Genomic DNA, 20,871 nt, shown 5'->3' on the forward strand with positions numbered 1-20,871 from the left:
TTGTTATTATAGAAATTTAATCTATTCTATGTTACTTAATTGTGGTTTTAAAGTAAAGTGTGTAGGGTTAAAGGAGCATGCTCAACTCCAGAATATCTCACATACCTATTCTTACATGTATAGCTTACGTGAAATTTATTGCGCTGCTACATTTTAATACCTGTAATCCATTTGGTCGGAGCAATTAAATACAACCACGTACTTAGCCAGCGTCTTTCCCATGTCCTTTACAGTCTCCGTTTTTCCGGTACCCGCTGGACCACATGGTGCGCCACCCATGCTCAGTGTTAGCGCCTGGGCGAGTGTGATGTAACAACTACGCGACAGTAATAGAAGACAATTCCCCAGCAATCAGACAACGAGCGAAGGAAAATTGAAATATGTATATACAATTTGGTTCAATGCTTTCAGCATATATAGTAATTTGCAAATTAATTTAATAAAATGACGATATATATATATATATAAATATGATCAGAATTCAAATTACAAATCAGAATCTGTGACGTGAAAACCGCATACTTAACTCCTAAATTTTTAATTGATTGATTAATTTCTTTCGGCATTCCTTGGAGCAAACTAACTAAAGCAAGCCAATTTTGCAATTTCTGTGCACATTAACGTTTTTTAGTAAATATATACCGTTTAATTTTCAAACAGCAGTGTCTTTTTTTATATCTTACATTAACAGCATCCCACGCTTTTGGTTTGTTCCAAATTTCGGTGTTTTAACCGTTAAATTAATGTACGATTGTGCTAACAAAATGGCAACGATAAATCCTAAAGCCTTCATTAGTTTAACTTAAATAAACCGTACTACCAAATTTTTGCCTAATCTAATCTTACCGATCTGTTAGCGGCGTGATCACCAAACGATCTGTGCAACCCAAATATTCATTCTGATAAGTGAAAGTTACGTCTGTTACTGAAATCCATGTTTTGTCCAAGTCCTCTTTGAAGTAAAAACGACACTGCTTCAACCACTCAAAATCGTTTGCTGATTTAATGTTCATCCGGCACTGAAAATACAGATGGTCACGCACACACATGTCTTTTAAATTATATGCATTTTTCGGTGCCTACAGTCTTACCAATATATCGAATATATCCCGTTGATGTACATGTATGGTAATTAGGGTTTCGAAATTTGTCCGCTCCATTTTGGTCAAATTCCTTGTGGTTTGATCAATTAGCGTGTTTAGAATTTCAAGGAACTTATTATTCGTCTCCGACATGACTTTCCTCTCATGCCTGGCCTGCATCAGCGCCATTTCCGCGTCGCGTGTCCAAATCATTTGTATACCCAAAAGACCAATTTGCGCTGGGACTTTCTCTAAAAATCCCAACAAGGTAAAATTTGGATCATTTATTGTTGCATAAGCGGTGCGGATAATCGAATGCAATGACTGCTGTGCGGTGACCAGCAACTGAGTTAGCCATGTCTCGACGGAACCCTCAGCACGAATCGCGCGATCTAATTGTATCATCTCACCCTCACTAGATATTATTGCCATCATCTTGTTGTACTCAATATCGTGGAATTTCACTTTGCGCGTATTATCGAAAATGGATAGTAAATGATTTTGTATGGTATGTGAATCAGAAGCCTGGCCGAGTATCTCTAAGAGTGCCGGATCAGAAACAAAAAAGAAACGAGGAAACATCATTCGTTTGCGTTCCAAATAGCCACTCAGTGATTTCTGACAAATTTCTAACTGTTCCTGCAAATGAGGTAACAGCTGTTTAAGAAGATCGTCACCGACACAACATGCAACCACACCCGGAGTTTCATGAGCTCGTTGCATTATCTTTTGCCAGGACTTGTCAATTTTAGAGAATCTCTTGGCTTCTTTTGGTAGCTGTTTAGCAATATCACCACCTACAAAGACAGCCTCTAAGTAAACCCACATATTCTGCACCAATAACCAACGTTCTAAAATCTCATTCGAATTGGATAAATCATAAACCCATCTGGAATGAACGAAGTACAATTGTTTTTTTGTTTTTTACTTAATTTAAAAATTGATACAACAAACTTACTGTTGAATTTGTTTACGAAATGGTGCGTTGTAGCGATTGGATAGCAACGAGCCCAACACCATTAAACTGTCTTCTAGCTGACCTATCGTTTCAGCTGTCGTATCACCTCGCAGTAATAGTTCACCTCGGTTGTTGAAGCTCATAAATTGTAATTCATGTACGGACCACTCGTTTGTGACTTGCTTTAACTTAGCCTCGATATCCTTCTCTTTCATTGCACTAATACAAATATCTTCAATATCCTCTTTGTGTTTAAGCAGAGGCGCCTCCAATATATTCTTCAATGAGAAGCCTTCCGAATCGAATTCGAAAATATATTTGGTAACGTCCATGATGCGTTGCCAATGTCGGGGCTTCATTGCCTTATTCGCCATCAACTCCAATAATGGGCACATATCATTGAAATCGTCGATGGTTTTCTTGAGTGCATGGAAAGCCGGCCACTCCTTTAAACCTTTTGGAAGTTTACGACAACGATTCTGGAACTCCATTAGTTCGTTGTTGATCTCTTCGATATCGACTTCATTCCATGGTATATCATAATAACTGCTCACGCGATCTATGACATCATTATACAGTTTATAGAGTTTCTGCAGCAAATTTAATTCTTTCCGTATTTGACCCAATTCCGGGTAGTCAGTTTGTGGTAAGCCAAATAACTCTTCACCATTCTGGTAGGTTTGCAGGCGACGCCACATACCCTCGAAACGATTTTGGAATAAAATCAAGCGATCGGAGGCCTCACGTGGTGTTAGTCCAGCTTGCATAGGACCGGCATTGCGATATTCATTTACATATTGTATTTTATCTTGTTTAAATTTCTCTAAATTATTTTTGAGATCATCCTGAAAGGACGGTTGCATATCAAGCAGTTTCACTTGGGCTTGAAGGGCACAAGACAATAAATTTTGAAAAGTACTGCGTAAGTTATCTACTAAGTCGAATTGTTCACGTTCCACTTGCACCTCAAAGCGTGTAAGTACATTAAAAGCCTCCTGGTAATGCAAAAATATCTGTTAATGACAACATGGAATATAAAACAATATCATCTTACTTCTATTGGATCAATACGCAACTCCATATCAACTTCTTGCTCTCTTATTTTACTTAAGGTTTCCATTATCATGCGCACGTCATCGAGATCACGTATTGGTCTGTCCAACTTGCGATCCATTTCATTAATTACCGCGTAGACATAGTCCATCTCTTTTTTGTATTTTTTCTTCATAGCTTGTCCAATCTTATGATTACAAGCTAAAAAAAAAACGCATATTTGTTTAGATATTGAAGAAATAAAACTAAAATAAAAATCTAAAAACTTTGGTATTTTGTACAGTTCGCGCACAAGCCATTGCGTAATAGCACTACATAAGAATTGGAATCAATTCATTGCGAGTATTACTTGTTAAACGCTGCCACTCAAAATATTTGTGCTATGAATTCCGTTCAATACATAATAAAATTGCGATTTACACTTCAAACGAAAGTATTGGCATTGATTTGGGTGAAGCCCTGTTTGGTGCTGGGCAAATCGTTTGCTCGTACTTAGCAAAAATCAATAGCAATAAAATTGAAAAGCGAGTCGACTATGGAATTCACGGTGATGTCAATTACCATAATTTTCCATGCTAATAATCAATTACAACTTTTACAGCGCATTTTCACTTACATTTGATCTCAATGGCCAATCCGTATTTGAGTCGTTCATTATAAACGGATACACAATGACCAAACACCTCCATTTCGGGCTCTACTAGCAAATTGGCGTCCAACTCCGCCAAGCAACGTAAAGTTGACTCGAATTCTTGCAAACCAAACTCCATTAATTGACGAGTTGTACGATCGTTTTTCCATAGGAAATGGTATGGTTTCCAACGTTTTATGTAGGTTTGTATTTCGGGTTTGATATTTTTTGTAGAATTTGAGAGCAAATTTAGCGCCTTCACCACCTCTTTATTATCCATGATGGCGGCGTAAAACGACTTCAGCATATGAGGCATTTGTGGACGTTCCTCCGAGGCCAAGGTGTATAGTTTGCGACGACGTGCACGATTTCCGGTATTGTGATTACGTCCAATTCGTGGTTGAGGCGTTGTTGACACTTGCTATTAGGGGTACATAAAAATAAATTAATACGCTTAGTTCAGTATAAACAGCTGTTCTGTTTAATATGCTTGCCGGCTCTTTGCCGCTAGTCCACTGTGCCACGCCCTTGGCAATGCCGGTGATAGTTTTACCAGCGGTTGTCAGTATCTCTTGCAACTCATCAAGATTCGGCTTGATCACCACGTTTGGAATCTGCAACTGCGCATTTAGCGCAAATATCGGCTTCTTCAATACGGTATCATTCTCATCGTCAATAAATCGACGCCTAATAGTATCTAACGCGCCACGTATTACCTTAATCAGCACATCAATTACCTTTCGACTATAGTATCGTCGCATCTCCACCACTGCATTGCAGACCATATCCTATAAGTGCATTACCAACACCAATCAAACATTCTGTGCTAGTTTGTGCATAGGTAAATTCTCAAATTACTTGCATTCCCTTGGGAAGGCTTTCGGTGGTCGAAAGAAGAGTTAAGGGATTCTCAAAGCATGACCATAATATGCTCCAATCTTGCTGCTGTGTTCCCACACTACCACCACCGCCACCACTCCCACTTGTACCAGCAGCATTTGGAACAGCTCCACCGCCTTCTGTCTCTCCCTTTCGGGCCGATGATGGTTGGGTCTGATTTCGTGAAGTAGCTATTGCACAAATGAAACACATTGAATACGATTATAACGATATACCTTCAAATATCAATAAGGCATTTATGTATGTATGTATGTACATATACCGTCAAACAACGTAACAACATCATCGCCTGCGATTTGCTTGAATGTCTCAGTCGCCTTGTCCACCAAATTCAAAACTTCCTCCACTGCCTCCGACACCATTTGACTCTTGCGGTTCAATTCAATAGCAGCGCGTCTGAAAAAGCGAACACCAGACAATATTTAACCACTAAATTTAACCAAATAAATATTTACAAGCATATAAGTATATAAGTAAATAAGCATAGATGCATAATTAGGGTACAGATTTGTCAACAAGAAAATGGCCAACTAGCTTAGCTGTTCAATTGTGTATTCTCAGAGGTCGCTCTCTGCCGCACAAAAAATTTTTACCGACAATTGAAACGAGTGAATTATTTAAACTATATTTACTCTTTAGACCTTTGAACTACTACCACAAGTTCAAATGGCTCATCTCATCTGATCAAAATTAGCTATATTCTGCTTTTATCCATTTCGTATACCAATTCAAAAAGCGAAACATACGAGTATACATCCAGTTTTTTCAGAATATTTATGTTAGTAACGAGGAGCAAAGATGCCGTGGAGTAATGTATATAACCTATTATTAAACATTTCCATATCCTAATATTTAAAAATCTCTGAATTATATGTACGTCTATATACAATACAATTATGACACATCAAGAATATTATTGTGCGTGAAAATAAAAGAATTTGCCAATGGTCGACTGACCTGCAAGCATCTTCGCTTTTCTCCAAAAACTCCTCGACAGTCCAGATTTCATCTTCTAAATTAAAGAAAATACAAAGACAAACTATAAGAAATCATGTCTAGTAAGATAGGTACATATTGCTTTGTATATTGACATATTTTCCTATGGAATTAAAGTTATAATTATCTACATATGTAGGTATTTTTGTACGTAATCTTACCTGCAGGCAAGACCTGCAAAGAAACATCCTGCATCCACATGAGCACATTTAATATGCGGTTCGAGTAGATGTCGTGCACACGTGCTACGAGTACATTAAAAGTCTCAATTGCTCGTTTACAACGTTCATAGAACTCCGTCCAATTTTGATGAGTCCACTTTAAAACAAATAAATAAAATTCTTAAAAACAAGGTGTGCGAGTATAAAGGTGACTAGAAGCAGCGGTCGTAGAGACTTATTGTGGTAATTTAATTGAATTATGTTACTGAGCAAATGACAACTGATAAAGCATGAAGAGCTGACATCCTCAGGATGCTCAACAACCTAATTCTAACTTACATTTATTGTGTGTAGACCAGGCCTTAACATTGCTGTTAGGCGCACCAATTGTGGCAGAAACAAAGGACGCACTTCCAATTTAACGGCGCGCACGGTTGTCAAAAACATTTTGATCAAGCACTGTAAGCAATCAAATTGAATAAACATAGTGCATGTAGTACGTAGTACGAGTAAAAGAGAAATCGGCAAAACAAATGTCCTTCACTCACATTCAACGAGTCCTGTATAGAAGTGAAATACTTTTGCCGGCTCATCAGTGTGGCTGCAACAATTGGCAATTCAACATTTAACTTAGCCAACATCTTAGCTTCGCGTATCAGCAGGGGTATAGTGGGATGCAAATTGACGAATAAGCGATCTCCTTGAAGAGCTAACAGTGGCTGTAGTAGACACGCATCGGCAACGCTAACCTATGGTTTAATAATTATGTAGTTACATCAATTTTCCCATTTTTGCTTATAACTTACATCCTGATCCAACCAAATGGACACAATCTCTGTTTCGTACTCTTTTAATAACGCTGTTACGTTATTATAGCGATTATCCAAGTCTTTTGTTAACTGTAATCCACTCAGCACTTTATGATCGAGCACAGCCTCCATTAGTTCTTTCATATGCTCATCTAATGCCCGGCTCCAACGGATACGTCCAGCAATTGGCGGGAAATTTCTACAAACGGGCGGATCATCGCGTTGTTTTCTAAACATTTTATTCACCCTATCTACTTCCTTATCAACATATTTTATAATGCGAACATACTTTTCATCCATCCGGCTGAGTGGTATCTTCTCACTAACCTTTTCAAATCGGGTAAGAAATCGAATGCATTGTGGTGTCTCCCACACCGTGTCAAAATTGGTTTCAATAAGTGTGGCTATAGTGTCCTTTAGTGCGTCGGTTTTGCTCATAAAACGTTCGAAATCGTCATTGAATTCTCCATTTCGATGATCCAAGTAATCATATTTCTTCGATAAAATCTCTTTTTTTGATTCCTCAAAATGGTTGCTGGCATCCTGTAGTGTTTCACCCAACAATAGACCCTCCAAACGACGTTCGAATAGGTGAGTATAATCTTCGATCAGATTGAACATGGAAATAATTTTCGATAGACGATCGCAAAATGTATCGAATTTTCCAAAAACGAAATTTTCCGAAAAACCAAACGGAGTTTGATTGGGTAGAAAGGGTTGCTCCCTTACAGTGTAGTATGTTTCATGGTATATATGATTAAGCTTAATGCAGTTGCCTAATTTTGTTCGTATAACATTGCGATCTTGTGACCAAATAGTCTCTTTACTTCGACATGTTATGTAGGACTTGCACGTCTCTATCATTTGATTGGTAATCTGCAAAAATTATTATAAGAAAACATTTCGAGAGCTTTGTTAAAATAACTAACTAACTAAAATACTTTAAAAATATTCTTTACAAAATATGATTTACGATATTCAAAATGTGTTACATGTGGTAAGGAAAAATATGGAGAAGGTTTAATTACATGAAAACTCGCTTTCCTTTCAAAAGTAAATCCCATGGACTACTCAGAAACAATGATGTCGCCAAATGCCCAGTTATTGGTATACCCTACCCGTGGAAATGAATGGCAGCGTTAAGCGTCTACACCAAAATTATTTTTTCAAAATGAAATCAGTGATTAATAATGATCAAATTACGAATGATAAAACAATTTGTCTAAGCGGTGGATGTGAATGACATTTGTAGAAAATTTCCGAACTTAGATACAGATTTTATCTAATTGATGACTGTTTTGGAAAGTGAATCGAAAAATTTTGTGCTCATAGTCTAAAATTTCCTAGGTAGCCATTAAGTGTCAAATTATGAAGAAATTGTGCAAAACATGATGTCAAACAGTCAGGCTTCAGGACTAAAGTTTGAGTATCAAGTTAGACTATCTCCTGCAATTTGAGTAAATTTGCGAATAATTGTGGAAACTGAAATTATAAATATGTCTGTTATTTTGTTTCATATTTTCTGATTTTTGTAATAGAAATAAAGATTTAAAAATAAACGAAAGCAAATCATAAAGAACTGTTGATAGTTTCATGAACTGTGGGCACAAATACAATATATCCAAAATCTATCTTATAACTAGGACAACAAATTCACTGGAGGCCAATGTTATTAAAAGAACAATTAAAATACGAACCTTAACCATGAGGGAAGAGGTTCTCTCGGACGTGTTATAAAATTGTGAAACACTATAGATAAGGCGCACCGTTTGTAATAGACTTAGTATGGACTGTTTCATGCAGACCTTTTAAAGAAAATAAGAATATATATATATATATAATTTGGTAAATATGAATATTTTAAGTTTCATTTAAGCATGACTATTTGAAAAAAAAACGGAATTTTCAAGATTGTATTAAAACAAGTAAGGAAGGGCTAAGTTCGGGTGCAACCGAACATTTCATCCTCTTGCAACTTGCCAGGATCAAAGCAGGGGAAATACCTTATGTGCAGCGATACATTGTGGTTAGAAAACACGCGATTTCAATTTCATTAAGTAACTCACATATAAGTATGTATGTGGTATAATAAAGTCAGCCGGAAGATCGAATATCTTTCTATTAGGTATATGGGGGATTATTTCCTTTCTTTTCTAATAAAAAGTTCGCAATAGGAACTGGCGTCCACATATTCGGTGTCTGAGGGCTTGAACAGTTTTGATCCGATGTGAGCAATTTTTAGTCATAAGATGGAATTAAAAAGTGTGATATATGAAAAGTAGGACCATCTTCAGTCTCCGGCTCATTTAGGTATATATAGATTTATCGCACTTTTAGTAGTTTTTAGCTAAACCGCTATATGGGGAGTGAGCGATGTTATAATCCGTACTCACGCATTTTAGCAGGGTGGGTAGGGATGCCAAAAATATTTACCCTGAGCGAATTTGGTTATTACAGCTTGAATGGTATAGGACTTTCAAAAAAATTTCCAACCATAGATGCCCTTCCTAATGCAATTTTGTGGTACTAAATAACAGTCTTTTATTGTAGAGCTTAGTTTTGGCAGTTTATTGGTTTTTGATAAATGGCCTTTCTTCTACAATACCGGGGGGTTGGTATTAGGTTGGGTGTCCAAGAACATATGTACCAAGTTTCATCGAGATATCTCAAATTTTACTCAAGTTATCGCTTGTACGGGCAGACAGACACTCACTTGAGATTCAACTCATCTCGTCCTCCTGATCCTTATATATATATACTTGTATACGTAATTCCATATCTATCTCGATTAGTTTTAGGTGATACAAGCAACCGTTAGGCGAACAAAACTATTATATTCTGTAGCAACATGTTGCAAGAGTATAAAAATATGACATACCGGATCATCTAAATACAGCGAGTGACAACACGTTTCCATTGCCTGAATAAATTTTGAGTTATCACGTGCTTCGTTGTAGCAAAATGTTATTTTTCGATCGGTTTCCTTCCACGCCCGCATAACGCGGGAGCCAGCCAAAAATAGGCAATGTAATGTATACTGCACCTCGCGATCTTGCAAATGGGCCAGCAATTGCGAAAATTGTGCACCTCGCTTCTTCCAATACTCCAACTCATCCTGTGGTCCACTTGAATCGTTCTCTTTGCGCAACTGTTCGCTTTCACCAAGTATTTTCATAACACCTTTTATCCAATTATTTACGCGCTCTTCGAGTTGCACACAAAACTCTTGATTTTTCGCCATATCCTTGACCTCTTCGACGTGTTCAATCTTCTCGAACATATCACATTTGTCGTCAAATATATTAACATGATCGCACACTTGCTCACAAACACGTAAAGCACTGCAAAACGATCTCAAACCCGGTAACAACTGTCCTTTTATCAGTCCACAACTTACATCGTCCTCATCCCCTTCTAAACTAGGGAATGCTAAGGCCTGCATGAATACGTACTCAACAATACGCTCAATAGAGGTGACAAGTCCGATATTTTTAGCATCGATAACGCCGCAGTATCTGATAATGATAAGTAAGAAGAAAGTTGTGCATACATACCATATATATGTACATATGTATTTTTATAATTATACTAGTAGATCGGTAAACTATTTGATTGAGTGAAAAAGTTTGTACTTAACGTATAATTTTGAAAATGATTGATACAAATATTTGTCAATGGAAAAAGTGATGCATTTTCCATTTAGCATTATACTGAAAATTATAACAATTATTATTTATTTATTTTTTAATTTTGAAAACATACTATTTTTTACTTAGAAATTGTTTTAGTTCTACAATAACATAATTGAAATATATAGTATATATTATATACTATCTTTTAAGTTGGGTCCCACAGAACACAGTCTGCTAAACTGTATTAAAATCGTTTCGGTAGTTTAGCAGCTTACCCCGGAGAAATGTTTATGATGTAATTTTTATATATATAAATATAGATATACGCACACAGTCATATTAAACTATCAGATTGTAGAGACAGAAAAAATATTGTTGGCTTTAAGAACATACTTTCTTACCCAAGCAGATAGATAAGTTGCAACACCTGGCTTATCATATCACAATAGAAATATACTGTTAACTCTATTTCAACAACATTTTCGCACAATATGTATTATCGTAAGCAATTATATGTATGACTCAACTAAACTTGAGATTAACGGCCTTCTTGGAGTACACAAATTCTATAAAATACGACTGCCAGACCCAGGTATTGCAAGGAACCGAGACGTCTTATGGTAGTGGAATAGTTTGGATTGATTTTACAAATTACTTAAATAACTGACCTTGTTTTTACTTCTTAGATAGGTCTACCCCTGGACAACGGGCTACTTACAAGCTTAACGTAAGCCGTAAGAGCTGACTACATTAGTGAGGGCGTACGACGTTACAACAGTGCCAATTTTTGTTTTTTTGCTTTTGTAGAACCTTAGTTTCTAGAGTTTCTCAGCATTCACAAATTCCGTTTTTAGCTTTTGACCAAATTAATCGAATCATCGCAGTTCATAGGCACCTATACTCGTATTTACATACAAATACATATTTTTTTTTTGGGGATACAATCAGTATGTCTGTGCGTATATTTAAATTGGAAAGCACATAATAAGACGGGCATTATCTATAAGTAATAATTACTGTGAATAACATTTTGGGTATAAGAAAAAAAGCAAATTATCCTCTCTAAACCCCACACCACAATAAAAAAAACCTTAAACTTACAAATCCTTTTGAAATCCTTCCTCAGGCAGTTGTTTTGAAGTATTCACGCGAAAGATATAAATACAAATCCCAGTAAAGGCACAAGTCCAGCCATCAGTTAGAAACAATTTTTTCGGCTTCGGCGGCGAAAATCCGCTGGGTGATGAACCTGTTAAACAAGGGAACCCAACACAAAACAGAATATTAATAAGCCAATAATAATATAAAACATACATAGATGTATGTTTGTGTGTCTTTACAAACGTTTATAAATATATAAGTAGGTATGTATGATTTCCATTTGTAAATACTAGTAGTTTAACGTTAAGGATATACGCATTTGAACAGACCATTTATGTGCACACATAAAAATATATACATACAAGTATATAAATAAATAAAACAGTTTGGCATTACTGCACAAAGATTTGTGAACCAATATCTATCTATTGTATTATGTAATTATGTGTATGTAATTTTTGTTCTGAGTACCCTGTGGTGTTTTTGAGCAGCTCGATGCGATGCCACTACGCGAGGTTCCAGGTTTGTTGGGATCCTGCGTTGGTTGTGGTTCAGGCTCGTCGACCTCCTGATAAAACCACAGAACTTTATTTTTCATATTGGGTAAAAAAAGTTGATTGATTTCGTCCAACTAACGGATAAAAAGTGATTTTATGTGTTACTTCGTGTGAATATATTAAAGTAACTATGCATATGTATGTGTACATGTCAGTAAATGCATTAGGAGAGATCATTTTCATTAAAAAAATATAGCACTTTATGCGCTATTAAGTTTATTTCGAAAAAAAGACAAAAATTAAAATTGTTAATTTATATATATATTATAATCACCGAATTTATTTGAACAATAACTGTTAATAAAAACCTTTAGTACCGCTTAAACATTTTATTATTAGCATATTTTCTGTGATGCTTTGAAAAATAGAGTTTATAATAACCATATACCATTATTCTACAGTATCATTAACAACATAACCTAAATAAAATATTAAAAAATCGTCTGCACTTCAGCTAGTGACCCCAATAAAAAAATACATACATACGTATGGTACAGAAAGTATTTAATTTTTTTCGGGCAACTCCATACGTGTGTAAAACGGTGGCATTTACTGAAAAAATTCATATATGTACATGCATACATACACGTTTCATTAGTTTATGAGTACCCACCATATCCCCCTCGAATATATAATCCATTAGTTGATGCCTTGGCAGTTGAGTTGCGTCTATTAACAGTTGGAATGTGAACTCCAAACGGGGATCCATTTCCCCTCGCCGAGCTTTTCGTTCACATTCTTCACGCCGTCTCTGTGCTTCGTCAGCGTCGGTAGCCATTATTTTTCAATAAAGTTATTTTTTATGATTCGGTAGTTGTATCCGTTTGTTTAAATTGAGTAATAGGATATGTTTCCAAATATTTTTACACCGACTCACGCAATGATATCAATTTGGTTAAAATAAACATGTATACATACATATGTATATGCGTATGTATGTATGTATGCATATTTGTAAGTGAGTGTGTATATTTTGGTTATATGTTGTGGGTCACCAAAGGATACAATTAACATCCGCAAAAAGCAAAAATATCGGAAATACCAAAAAGCGAATTAGTGCATAAAATTCAAAAACGTTATATAAAAAAGTTATAAACCCGATTTTCTGGTTATATGCTAATGTCTACATTAGAGCGGGTCGAATTACAGGGAGCCAAAAAATCGGAAAAATCGCGTATGCGGGAAATGTTCTATGGATCTATTTAAACATTTTTGTCTGAGACAATATGGGTCTAAAACCGATTTCGAGTAAGCGATTTTTTAAGTGAAGTTTTTTTTCGGGATTATAAAAATTTCTTCTTCGGTTTTTGAGATATCCGAATGAAATTTAATACATACGCAATTTTTTCGAAAAAACGACTCGCTCTAATATACCATACATATACATTTGTATAAGTACATTTAAAAACTACTGAATTCCAACGATCAAAATGCAAAATACCTAATCAGATTTCAAAATACCAGCCAGACAAATGAGTTGAGCGAAAACAAAAACTCACAAAAAATGTATAGGTATGTATGTAGATATGTATTTCTTTTAGGAAGTAAATCGAAAATATGTTTAAAACATAATTAAACAAGAAACATATTCTGTAAAGAGAAAAGTTATGTCAAAGTTGGCATTACTAATTAACGTCATAAAAACTCATCATCATATACAGTGGTGAGCAAAACTATAAAAGGAGTCTTAACTCTTTATTGCTAACAGTAAATATCTAACAGAAAAACGAAAGTCTTGAGCATAAGTACCAGAGAGCGGAAAATGGCTGTGACATTGGAAGAAACTGCTGTTGGAAACGTAGAATTTCTAGTCATTTAAGGGTTACATGGGTTTCCTCGGGCAAAAAAAGGCCTTTTCTCAATAATTTTTTTTTACATATAAAAAATGAAATATTTTAATAAAAATTTTTTTTATTTAAAAGATACATATTTAATAAACAAAGGAAAAAATACGTGTTTTAGTAAAGACAATAAACTAGGTATTGGACGAAGGAAAAAAAAATGAAAATTTTGGCAGACTTTTTTATAAAAAAATGCAAATTTCGATGAAAATTTCTCGACATCAAGATCGGTTGAATAGTTCGCGAGAAATCTTGACAACCGACTTTGAAAACATAGTTTTGACGCATTTAAAGTTTTAAGAGACAATAAAAGTGCCTATACCTGACCTCGAGCGTTCACCTTTTCAAGGCTGTATCTCCGAAACTATTAGTCGGATCAACTTGAAAATTTAGGACAATATTCTAGAGATGTTATAGAATTTAATAAGACAAAAAAAAAGATTTTTTGAAACCGTGAAACCCATGTAACCCCTTAAATTGAACCAAAATGATAAGTGAGGTTAGGTACAGCTACTAAATAATTTATTACAATTAAAAAATTTGTTATATTGATACATATGTATATACCGCCCTATAGTTAAATAAAGTTGGTAAGTAATTTATTTTAATTGCCAAAGATTTATTTGCAAGTTTAAATAAAATGATTTATTTTCATTTCAATTTCCGTTTTGTTCTGGTGACACCGATCGTCTGCGATATCTATTTTAAATTGTTTCTAAATTGTTGAGCAAATCATCTCCATTTTATATGTATGGCTTGCAGCAAATCTCAATCTTAGCTCACTGTGTTCTACGAGAGACCTTTTTCTTTGAATTAAAACTCGGTATTAGCTGTTTTGTAGAAACCCTCTTTATTTCTTTCAAAACCATAATGTGCTATCTTTTAGTCGTCAACTGTAATGTACCAAATTAATTTGGAGTTGGACGTAACTATAACTATGGAAAGAATGTAAGGTAATGGCAAATTTAGTAGCAGCGACCTGGGAGTCGTTGCCTGTCCTACAAACTACGAGTTGTCATATTTGAACGCACTATAAATTTTGGGATAGATTATTTAATAAAAGTAGGATTATAAGGTATAAAATATAATAAAGTATACTTGTATATCAAATATACCTATTAGTGCTGCCTTAGGGAATCCAAATTTAACAAAATTTGCTTATGTAAGACTACCATACATACATATATCTATGTTTTTATAAATTGATGATGAAGAAATGTTATTCGAATTAATACACTGCCAAATAAATGAATTTCGTCAAATGTTGGATAATATGAATACGGGCACAACATTAAAAAGTATGTTGCCAAGTTACATAATATAAGAATAGTTCATATCAAATTCTTGTGGCAATATAACATAAATATATTTCGGGACATGTGTATGACTGTAAGTACAACTTATTACGGTACACGAATACATAACCTGTTATATCATTTAGAAGCATAATATTAAGAAAATATGTTGGATTTTAAGTATTTTGATACAAATTCATAGTAGTATTATAAGATAGCAGGATTTCACCTGCAATGCATCGCCTCCTTCTTCCTCGTCCTCGGAGCTGCTGTCGCCTCGTATGGCGGCCGCATGCTGGGCGAACTGCGCTCGAGTGTTTTTATGTATAAACATTGTCTTCACACTGCGATTCACATTTAGCACAAAAACGTACACAAAAACCAAAATTTTAAGCTCGCAAATAACAGTTTTCCCACAAAAAAAAAATTGTCTGAATCATGTAGATAGTTACTGTAGTCAACGTATTTTGTAGGACGATTAGATCGACAATGCATTTCGTAATCAAATAAATATTTGCAGATACTGCCTAGATATTTTGAAAACATTGATCAAACAAACCTGATTCCATAGGAATTTTAATCGAAAACTTCTTACCCTGCTGGAAATTTCTTTACCAAAGATACTCGATATATTAGATACATTTTCATAAATACCTAGATTTGTTTTAAACTTGTATAACATTTGTATATTGACTTTGCACGTACTATTTTTTATAATCTCTATATATTTATTTACACAATGGCTTAATATTATATAAGCATCTGATGTATAAAGTCTAAATAAAACTAAAGGGTAAATTATACAAATTTTGTATTAAATTTTATTTACATATATCGGTCAATTGGAGACTCACGAGTTGAAAATTATTGAAAAACAAAAAAAAACGTAAACTTCGGCTGTCGAAGCTGTAATACCCTTCACAAGTGCATTTCTCATTGTTATTATATATTGTTATTTATTGTTATATTATAACCAATTCTGAAACGTAAATGGCCAATGATTTGCATCCAACAAAAAACTTTTTGCTAGTTCTTTTTAGCCATCTTGATACAAGAAAGTCGAACTAAGATTACTTTTTCAGAAAAAAATTATTTTTTATAAAAGGCTTTATCTGACCTATATGCTATGAGAGTCCGAACAAACAAAGAACAATTTGTTCGGAGACTAACAATAATCCATATTAAATTTCGTAAAGCTATCTTATCAAATAAGAAATACAACATACAAGGACTTGATTTCGATCGACTAGTTTGTATGGCAAACGTATGAAGATTCAGATCAATATTTCAAGCATTATATTCTTATATGGTAGGTCTCCGAAGTTTCCTTCTTCGTGGCCAAGTTATAAGGTATAATTAAGTTATTATATGCCATTGTATAAAAGTTTCTTAGCAGAAAAGGTATTAACGACCGTACGGTTAACTTTGGTACGTTATTTACTGTAAATGTATTAGGGTGGGTTAAAAAATCTGATTTATTTTCAGTTGGTACTCTGAAAAATATGTTCGTATACAATTCTATAAAAATATCTTCAAGTATGAGCTCTTCATTGTAACGAGAAAGTGCATCGCCTTACATTTTTCTATTTTTCGGAGTATCGGGTCCATACTTCCCATATCGTCCACATACCAAATATAAGGATTTTCAAACTTTCATTTGTACCGTAATTCACACATTCGGTTCATGAATTACACCATCTCCCACATACTACATTGATGAATTTCATTCTTCTAGCGGTCCAGATCTTCCTCTAGCGTCAATATACCCGGTATATTGATTTTCGACTTTCCACCTGACTTTAAATCTTTTATGTGAGTCTATATCTGTGATATTTAAATAATATTAGGCATTCATGCTTTCTTAAACATAATGTGGTTTTGCGCTGAGTATGATTGAAATGGGTCTAGACCTTGGTCTGAACCTCATCCCTAATATAACGATTTCTCATTCTCTGGTTGACTTTTGCCTTTAATCCTTCACTTGTTCTCAAAACTCACAATTACTAAGTTTTCCTTTCGAACTTCATTGAATATAAAAGGGAGTAAGTAACAGTAATAATAATGTGTATTCGCTCTACTCCGTAAAAAAAAATTTTTGCAGAATTTCTTGGTTGGTATTCAGAGTACGGCAGACAGCACACATACTGTCAAATATTGTATATTTTATACCAGCTACCGAATAAAAACGATCCAATACTGTCAAACTTTCATATAAATTATAAACAAAGTCTTCGAAGGTATGTCAGAATGAACGCTTAGCTTTTAATGCTTTTTTTAATAAAAATGGCGACTGTGGCTTGGCAAAGCGTAGAAAGATGTGATACTCATAGCTTTCATCGAACTTTTCTGTCAAAGCAAATGTCTGACATAAAGCGAAGTTGTGTCTGAATCAATCAGAACTCATACAAAAGTAAATCGAACTTTTTTTATAAAAGCAAATATCTGCGGCAAAGTGAACCAAAATTTTTATGTCAGTCAGACATCATTCATTTTCGTTTTACAATTGGCACGAATGAAGTAGAAGCTAATATTGACACTCTTTCTATTATATACATGTAATATACGTCCTCGGTGTGAAGCATAATAATTATTCTTTCATTATATGTGGCAATGCTATTTGATAGCATTTGCTAAATAATTTCATTATACATATTATTACGGCCAAAATAAAATTAAAAATGTGCAAAAATTAGTTTATACATTATTTCACTCAGTTTTATATATCAAGAATAATAGATCTAAATTAACGTATATGAATTTTGGTATAAATTTATCTTCAAATAGCTTAATATTACTACTAGACTGGCAGCACATTTTGAGATAATATTGAAAATGTCATTCTTACATTTTGCATTCGGAACAACTTTCAACTTATTCATAAATCTGACATGTCTTTTATAAGTATTTAAAAGTTTAATAATATTTCATTTATTTATTTAAGTAAGAAAAAATGTTATCGAGAGAGGAATTACAATCGCATAATCATTTGGATCCGGTTGATTTTGATATGATTACCAAGCATATGGGAGATTTCAACGTAAATGCAGCAATTGATTTGTTCCACATCGTATTAGCGTTTTGCTTTTGTCTACTTACTATTTTCCCATTTCTCAATTTTCTATACACAGCTGGTGATAATGCAAATTGACGTTTTTGTTTTACAGACATCTGCATTACATAGAAAGCTGATGAGCAAGGTGGAAGCTCTACGTATTCTACGCAAAGAACTGGAGCAATTTCGAACAGAACGTGACCAATTCAAATTGATGGCAGAAACGTTGCAGCTAAGGTATTCTGCTTTAACGCGCAACAATGAAAACAGTGGGTGCGTCGGTATAGATGGTAATAAGTCTAGTGTTGCGTCAATATTACATGAAACCCGCGAAAGAAATATAAAACTAACAACCGAAGTAGAATCTCTAAAACAAAAATTATACGAACTACGTGGTGATATTGAACTTCTAAGATCATCCAGCAAAGAAGGAAATTTTGAAAAAACACAAATGGACATGACTGATGCTACTAATAATAACGAAGCTCTTCAATGGAAGAAAGAACGATCGAGTTTTATCTTTTATTTAGAGAACTTAAAAAAAAAGGTAAACAAATATTTTTCTCCACTAATTCCACATTCAATTAGAGATTATGTTCTAGAATTTACAACTAGCCTTTGATTTAAAAACTTTGATTGATGAGAAAGAAGATATCATATCTGAACGAGATGCTTACAAATGTAAAGCTCATCGGTTAAACCACGCGTTGTTAAATGCACTGAACGCGAACAAAGCACACCCAAAGGTAAACGTTCTCAATTTATTAACTTGCGAAATACTACAATCTAAAATTGTATTTATAACATAGTTCCTTGACATTGATGGCATATTACTGGAAAATAAGTACCTGCATGAACGTTTAAAAAACTTTGAAAGCGAGCTTGATATAACCAAACAATCGTTAACCAAATACAAGGTAGAAAACACCACAAATTATTTATTATTTTACAGCCTCAAATTTAGGGTGATTTATCTAAAAACGTTGTTTCACTAAATTTAACTTATTTCATGCTTCAAAGACTATGTTGGAAACGAAGCGTAAGAAGGGTATAGTTAAACTAGGTTCTAGTGCAAATGATGAAAGTATTTTATCACATAAGCAAGGTAAAACATTAGTATGTTTGTCGTACCATTGATGTTGTGTAAAGTTTATATTATTCTGTAGTCCACTTTTTTTTAATAGGAATCGTATATTTTAGTATATTTAGCTAAAGTTTCATACCCAATTCTTCTTATTCATAGTTAAAACAATGCTTGAGAATGGTGTGGACTTGCCCACAAAAACCGAAACAATTCAAGACTTGAAATCTCTATGTATGGCTCTGCTGGATAATTTAAACGATAAACATATTGCCTTAAACCATCAGAAAAAAACTAACAAGTAAGAACAGATTCTGATTTAATAAATTAAAGTATATTGTTCCGTTTTCAGCATTCAAAAATCATTTTTTAGATCATGATAAAGTTAAGGGGATGTCAATAAATTACATGAGACCGTAATAAAATTAACAATATTATAATAAGCACCTTAACAAAATTTAAGAAAATATTTATTTATTTTTTGACGCTAGCAATATAATATTCTTGAAACCTCATATAATAATTGAAAAGTTTTGTTTCTAATTCAATCATTGTATATATGCCCCATAGAATTCTCGCGATAAAAATTGCTGAATTGGACCAACGCATTCAGTGTTTATCGGGAATTGAAGCTACAACTGGAACTGTATCATCTTGTAACAGTGAATACTCACCTACTCAGTTATTGCTGCAAGACTACAGCGCTTCATCTGTGGACTCTAGTGACATATTAGAAACAGACACAGTAACACCAACTACAGCTAATCCGAAATGTTCAGTAATTCTTAAATTAAACGATTCTGAAACTTTAACAACTGAATATGAAGATTCGAAAACATCTCGTTTGGGTATATCAGAAGACTCTGTAGACTCTCTATCAACAGAGTCTGGCCGGAGTATATTATCTTCAGAATACGGCGGTTTCGCAGAAGCTCTAGGTATACGTAGTCTCAACGAATTCTCCGAAGCCGCCAGGGATGCGTACAAAACACCATCCACCACCACGGAATCGGGAGATAACTCAGGCACAAAATCAAATTCTCAGCCACAACACATAGACAGCGATATCGCTAGAGAAAGGTATAACGATTTAAAAGACTTGCCGCCAGAGCTGGCTGCAATGGTGCAGCAAGCACTCCATGAATTAGATATGCGCGATTTTGATGAAATGGTGAACACAAATGTAAGTGATTATGAGAGAGCAGATAATGAAAAAGTATGCCCAAATACTGCCACTTCATATGAAGTTGACAAAAGAGAGGAAAAATCACAAACAGAAGTTTAAAAGCATTTCTCTGGCATTTAATTTAGAAAATAGGAAAATTTTATCCAAAAGTTGTTATACAAGTATGTATGTTTCAAACACATCGGCAAGTACATTACAAAAAGTGTACTTTTAATAATTACAGAACTACACAAAAACATGTTGCATATATAAAGAACAATTAGAATAAAAATATATCAGATATGTATGTATGTATTTATACACTTCTGCAATAAATAGTAAAACAAATTATTGGAAGTTTTATCTTATTTATTTCTTGTCAGATATTTGGCACTTCGGTATAGATCCATCTGATGTAGTGCAATCACTGCAAAAAATGCGTAACTTTTTGGAATAGTTGCAAATGACTGGCAGCCAATGGTTACATATATTTATTAGAGTATTAGAATATAAATATCGAGCTCAACCTGAAAAAAATAATAGCAAATAGTTTATCG

The 20,871-nt window shown here is 34.3% G+C and overlaps 2 protein-coding genes across 2 annotated transcripts in view; one reads left to right on the forward strand and one right to left on the reverse strand.

The window, feature by feature from the left end:
• The window catches only part of Dhc1 (Dynein heavy chain 1), a 32,606-nt gene extending 19,915 nt beyond the window's left edge, over positions 1–12,691 (reverse strand). Inside the window, exons 1-19 of the mRNA XM_070112051.1 lie at positions 12,494–12,691; positions 11,795–11,954; positions 11,324–11,471; positions 9,469–10,105; positions 8,288–8,395; positions 6,588–7,466; positions 6,330–6,530; positions 6,121–6,240; positions 5,782–5,938; positions 5,582–5,636; positions 4,887–5,020; positions 4,583–4,794; positions 4,177–4,512; positions 3,710–4,145; positions 3,095–3,294; positions 2,041–3,035; positions 1,092–1,971; positions 847–1,019; positions 161–316 (exon numbers count right to left, since the gene is read on the reverse strand). Of these exons, the coding sequence (XP_069968152.1) occupies positions 161–316; positions 847–1,019; positions 1,092–1,971; positions 2,041–3,035; positions 3,095–3,294; positions 3,710–4,145; positions 4,177–4,512; positions 4,583–4,794; positions 4,887–5,020; positions 5,582–5,636; positions 5,782–5,938; positions 6,121–6,240; positions 6,330–6,530; positions 6,588–7,466; positions 8,288–8,395; positions 9,469–10,105; positions 11,324–11,471; positions 11,795–11,954; positions 12,494–12,658 (6,152 nt within the window). The 5' untranslated portion in view covers positions 12,659–12,691. The remainder of the gene's footprint in view (positions 1–160; positions 317–846; positions 1,020–1,091; positions 1,972–2,040; positions 3,036–3,094; positions 3,295–3,709; positions 4,146–4,176; positions 4,513–4,582; positions 4,795–4,886; positions 5,021–5,581; positions 5,637–5,781; positions 5,939–6,120; positions 6,241–6,329; positions 6,531–6,587; positions 7,467–8,287; positions 8,396–9,468; positions 10,106–11,323; positions 11,472–11,794; positions 11,955–12,493) is intronic.
• Positions 12,692–17,863: 5,172 nt separating this feature from the next.
• LOC106620071 (coiled-coil domain-containing protein 149-B) lies at positions 17,864–20,665 on the forward strand. The gene is made up of 7 exons (XM_014238460.3): positions 17,864–18,053; positions 18,181–18,615; positions 18,671–18,814; positions 18,878–18,985; positions 19,089–19,173; positions 19,312–19,450; positions 19,720–20,665. Exons 1-7 carry the CDS (start codon positions 17,967–17,969, stop codon positions 20,432–20,434), a joined length of 1,713 nt encoding a protein of 570 aa, XP_014093935.1. The 5' UTR covers positions 17,864–17,966; the 3' UTR covers positions 20,435–20,665.
• Positions 20,666–20,871: the final 206 nt, after the last annotated feature.

This window comes from Bactrocera oleae, chromosome 2 (genome assembly GCF_042242935.1).
Source record: "Bactrocera oleae isolate idBacOlea1 chromosome 2, idBacOlea1, whole genome shotgun sequence".
In the NCBI taxonomy this organism is placed as follows: Eukaryota; Metazoa; Arthropoda; class Insecta; order Diptera; family Tephritidae; genus Bactrocera; species Bactrocera oleae.